The 5,733-nt window shown below is 26.7% G+C and overlaps 1 protein-coding gene across 1 annotated transcript in view; it reads right to left on the bottom strand.

Annotated features, from left to right (window-relative positions):
- Positions 1–1,224, bottom strand: part of LOC101513998 (uncharacterized) — a 4,458-nt gene extending 3,234 nt beyond the window's left edge. The window contains exons 1-3 of the mRNA XM_004492890.3: positions 504–1,224; positions 303–358; positions 2–183 (exon numbers count right to left, since the gene is read on the bottom strand). Coding sequence (XP_004492947.2) covers positions 2–183; positions 303–358; positions 504–654 — 389 coding nt within the window. The 5' untranslated portion in view covers positions 655–1,224. The remainder of the gene's footprint in view (position 1; positions 184–302; positions 359–503) is intronic.
- Between the last annotated feature and the right edge of the window lie 4,509 nt (positions 1,225–5,733).

The following is a 5,733-nucleotide window of genomic DNA, read 5'->3' as shown; positions in this document are numbered from 1 at the left end:
ACTATCATTAGGATACAAAGCTTTCTTCAATTTATTATCTCGCCGAGCAGCTGGAATAGAATCTAGACCCATTAACCTAGCTACCAAACTCGGAACTCGCATTTCACTCTTTTGGTCTACATCTACACCATGATTCCCACTTTTTTTGGAACTTGGGAAACCTCCACTATTCTCATTAGCAATCTACAATTGAAACATAGCCACAATAGCCAACAATAAGATTAAATGCTGAACAAAACATCAAAGAACAAAGACCAAATTAGAAATTAACACACAATCTCTCAAAGCATAAAAAGCCTTACCAAGTGAAGTTTGGAATTTGGCATTTTTTCATCTCCCCTAAACTTTTTTGCACGAGCTGACATGCATCCATGAACAAAGATCAGACAACAAAACCAGTTTCAACAAATCAGGAACAAAAACAAACACACAATGCCTAGTAACTGTGTTGTCGTGTCAAATCACATACTATAAGAGAAAGATAAAAATACAAAGTAACTAACCAGGAGTCAGAAGTTTCTTGGAGAAGAGCTTTTTCTTAACAAGTCTTTTCTTCCAATCAATAAGCTGAAAGAAAATGCCTACACAACCACCATGTTTTTGTGCTTTATTATCTGTAATGGCCAAATTCTTCACAGAAGAAGAATCACTCATTTTTGTAACACTTTCCAACACACCCCAAAACAAAAACTACTTCAAAAAAAAAAACTTCACTCCATAACCAAAAAAAAAAAAAAAACAAGTTTTGAAACACCCCTTTACTCTCTTAAACTTTGCAATTTAACATTCCCTTACCAAGACCCCAAAAAAACAATCTTTTTCTTCCAAAAATGGCAGCCATTGTGAAACAAGAGCATCCCAAAAACTCATTATTTAAGGAAAGAAGATACAATAATGTAATCCAAAAACAAACCCTGCAAAAACCTCTGTGCTACTCACACGACAGCAGTGAAGCAGAAAGCAACCTTTGATACTGCAAAACGACGACTGACAGCAGAACCAAAGAGCAAAAGAAAAACAACCCACTTGCTAAAAATACAAAGAAACGTTAACAAATCATGAGCATCGTGATATAGTACAAAGAAATGCTCCCACCACAGCTATTTCACTTTTTCTTCTTCTTCTTCTTCCTCTTTTTGTGCTGTATAGTGTGGCGCGTGCAGGTGTGGGAGAGTGACAGAGAGGTGTATATAGGATAAGGTGAAACAGACAAAAACTACACACACCTTGCTCGCTCACTCAACTATTGGTCAACACACAAAAATCTTCATTTCTAAAACAAATTAAATATATTTTTAATTTATGTTATTTTGTTTTTAGTAATTCTAAAAGTGTTGTTCATTTGTTGTCTTCAAAATATTTTTAATTAATATTTTTTATCGATAATGTCATATCTCACTAAGAGACAAGAGTAAAGTACTACAAGTAAATAAGTAAATTGAATGTTCCAATTATAAGTATCAATAAATTAATTTTTAAATTTTATAAATTGATGAATATATTTTATAAATTAATTAAAAGAGTTCATGCTTAAATTTTTATAGTTATTGATAACATATTATTATATCAATATTATCATGATATTATATAGTTTTTAAAAAAAAAAATGTATAGATTAAATTGTCAATAATTAGTCTATGTATAATTATAATTATTTACAAATTTATATTTGAGGTAATAAAATTTTATTGATAAATTGTTTCTGAAAATATGACATTGACGTGGAATCAATATTGATAAATTATATATCTAGTTACGGTATCACATTAAAGTATCTTATAGTAAGAGTTTACCGAATTACTTTTTTTATTGATATTTTACAATTTTAATAATATATTTGTCAATTTATAAAATTTATATATTAATTTAATTTATAAAATTTATATATTAATTTAATTGACGTTTGTAAAATTTATATACTAATTTGTAAAATTCATATACTAATTTGATCAACATTTACAATTTTAATAATTGATTTGTCTATTAACTTAAAATTCTATCTAGCAATCTCCTAAATATAATTTAGTTGGTAGATGTAAAAAGGAAGAAAGTGCATTTACCTCATCGGATATATCTCCTTACATGACAGTTATATTATTATAGTTTTCAAAATGCACTTTCATTCCATGTACTTGTTAAAAAAAATTGTGCGAAATATTTTTTTATGTCACACTTACAGATAAATTATTTTATCAAAAATACACTAGAATACAAACTCTATTTATCAACATTTTTTTGATACAAATTTTTTTAATGAGTATAAAATAGATGATTATTTTTTCAAAACTATAAAAAGTGTAAGTGTTATTTAAAGATAACTCGAGTGCGATTAATGCAATTTCCTCTAATTGTAAAGATATAAATTTGTATGATTTGAATCTAAAATTTCTTACTTATTCACATTTTATTTTATGTGCATGAATTTAGTTAATAGGCTACTCAGAAAAAAAATTATGTAGCACTTTTTTTACTAAAAAAATATATTCATTCATTTATATTATAAAATAGATCAATTAATTAAAAATTCAACAAAAAAAAATAATACATTAATTGAAAACAACATAAATTTAAAGTCAATAAATCTAAAGAAAAAAAAAAGTCTTTAATCAAACTCGAAGTCTATGAACTCCCTACATCCTTATTTATAAAATTCTACGACATTTTTTATGGATATTAGAAAAAGTTTGTAGTGTAACTAATATATATGATTATTACTAAACTATCCTACATTGGTACCTAATAAAGGGTATATTTGAAAAAAAGAGTAATAAATGTATATGGAAAAAAAAAATTATATTTAGGGGTAAGCAAATATGCTAAAGAGAGAGAATAATTTTAATGGTGTGGAAGAAAGAGAAAGTAAAAACATATTTAATTCAAAAGATGGAATGAGAAGGAAGGTGAAAGATTTTTAATGATACAATTGTGTTTAATAAGGGTTGAAGATAAATTTTTGGCTTAATTGAAGTTTTGGTCCCCCTATTTTAGCTGAATCGCGAAAGTAGTCCCCCCATTTTGTTTCTCCCCAGTTTTGGTCCCCCAAGCAGAATTTTGGTCCAAAACTTCATGAAATTTCATTCTTTTTTGCACTTATTTAAGTCACACCATGTCTCAAGATATCATTTGTAACAATTGTACCTGAAATATATGATCATAAAGGATGTAGTACGTCTTTAAAAAATGAAATTTCATCAAATTTTGGACCAAAATTCTGTTTGGGGGACCAAAACTGGGGAGAAACAAAATGGGAGGACTATTTTCGCGATTCAGCTAAAATAGGGGGACCAAAACTGCAATTAAGCCATTATTTTATTATTCCTTAAACCCTTCACACATACGGGCCAAACCTATTAGTCTCCTGATTATTTTATGTTTTACTTTTACTATTTTTATTTTGCTAAAACAAAATTAATAATTATTTAATCTCCTTTTTAATACTCCTCCAAACACTTTCTCCCCAGTTTTGGTCCCCCAAGCAGAATTTTGGTCCAAAACTTCATGAAATTTCATTCTTTTTTGCACTTATTTAAGTCACACCATGTCTCAAGATATCATTTGTAACAATTGTACCTGAAATATATGATCATAAAGGATGTAGTACGTCTTTAAAAAATGAAATTTCATCAAATTTTGGACCAAAATTCTGTTTGGGGGACCAAAACTGGGGAGAAACAAAATGGGAGGACTATTTTCGCGATTCAGCTAAAATAGGGGGACCAAAACTGCAATTAAGCCTAAATTTTTAAATGGTTTTTATATTGTTTTGATTATCTATCCTATCCTTCAAATTTTCCCAATATGTATGGATAATAAAATGATTTTACGAAAGATTTTGACTCTTTTCTCTCATCTTTTAAAAATTGAATTAAATACAAAAACTTTAAAATATTTTCTTTTATCTCTTTCTCTCCCGTTACATTCGATCAAATACAATACAAAATTTAAATTAAATATATCAACTTTTTATTTATATTTTATTCAATGAAAAGTATATTAAATAAAATTATACCAACTAAGAAAATCAATTAATAATAATATTTTTAAATCGACTTACTCACCGTTCACTCTTCATATTTTTTTTATCTTTTAGATTTTTTCTTTTTATGTAATCTTATTTTAGAATTATTACACTACATATAGATATTTGAATTAAAATTAAATTATAGGCCATGAAGTGTTAAAGTTTTGTTAATTCAACTAAACTAGACTTGTTGGCTGTTTACTTTTCATTGTTACAGTCTTACAGATGTAAAAATGTACTAGTAACTATTAAGTTAGAGATAAAAAAATAGAAAAACGTAATTAATTTGACATAAAATGAAAAAAGATATATAAATAAATAAATTAAAGAAATTAACAATTAAAATGTAACCAACAAGTGTTAGATGTAGTTTTTGGTTAAAAAAAGTTGATATCTCATGGGAACAGAGAGCAAAAGTTAAGGCAAGAAAAATGAAACAAATAAATAGGTATAATCTAAGTCTGGTCAATTTTATTTTCATGAGAAAAGTTCTTATGAGAAAGTTATAAGATGATTTAATATTTTTGGGGAGTTAAAATAATAAGAAAATTATATATTTAATTTTTTTCTCTAAGAAATTTAAAATTTTATTTACATCTTATTATCTAAAATTCTTTACACGCCATTCAATTTTTTGATTAGTTTTAATTTATATTTATTATAAAAAAGAATTATATTATCAATCAATTACACTTAATTAATTATTATAAATATTTAATTTTTATTATAATTATTTAAAAAATCATATTTATAAATTTTGATATATATGTTAACAGTATAGTTAAATGTTAAATTTGTATATTTATATTTATGGAATGGAGACAGCAAACGAAAAAAGAGGTTTGGGTTTCTGGGTAACGTTGTGTCTACGTTTGTCTGCTAATCTATTATGCGCTGTGGGAGCGTCGATTAGATGGACGGTGCCTTTAACTCACGCGCTTGCATAGGAATTGGGAAACCCATTAGGGGTGATTATGTAATTATGTCTTTTTTTGCATGGAAACAGCAAAATCACTGGTGTAGTTTGATTTTGAACAGAATTGCATAAAACTTGCAAAAGGAAATTAATCATGCCAAACTTTTTCCTTTCTTTCTGGTTATTATCATTACATGCCAAAATTACTTGTTTGGTTTGCATTAAGAAAAAGGTTCACAATACTCTAACTTTTCCTGTTAAGTCTTTCACTTCGTGGTTTTCTTATCAAACTTTTTATGGTAGAATAATTAGTCCCAATTTCATTTGATTGATAAAATCATATAACTACGGTTTCCTTAAAGTTTTACTTTATGTACTTTTGTATTGTTATTGTAATTTTTTCAATCTCAATGTTACATATATATTAATTTATCTTCAATGTAAAGAATTTAATACTCTCTTATTTTTTTAAATTTAATTTGTTAGTTTTTTTTAATTATTATTGAAGTGTGTTGACTTGTAAATTGTAATATTTTTTTGCTTAAAACTAAGTTGTGGAATCCACCTGTCAACAAAAAATAAATGTGGAATACCTTAACTCTTTATTGCTATCAATATATAATATTATTTTGCATGAAATAAAGTTGCAGCAAAGAAAACTATAGTCAACTTCAAGTAATCTTGGACTCTTGGGACAAGAGGTCATGTATAAATTGCTTATTGCCTGATCAAAGTTAAAGAAGTAAAAGTTGGTTACATGACAATTTGGTTAAGTTGCTTATATTGTTGTGTTTTT

Source organism: Cicer arietinum, chromosome 3, assembly GCF_000331145.2.
Source record: "Cicer arietinum cultivar CDC Frontier isolate Library 1 chromosome 3, Cicar.CDCFrontier_v2.0, whole genome shotgun sequence".
Lineage (NCBI taxonomy): Eukaryota > Viridiplantae > Streptophyta > Magnoliopsida > Fabales > Fabaceae > Cicer > Cicer arietinum.
The sequence above is the reverse complement of the archived record's forward strand: the minus strand, read 5'-3'. Positions and strand labels throughout refer to the sequence as shown.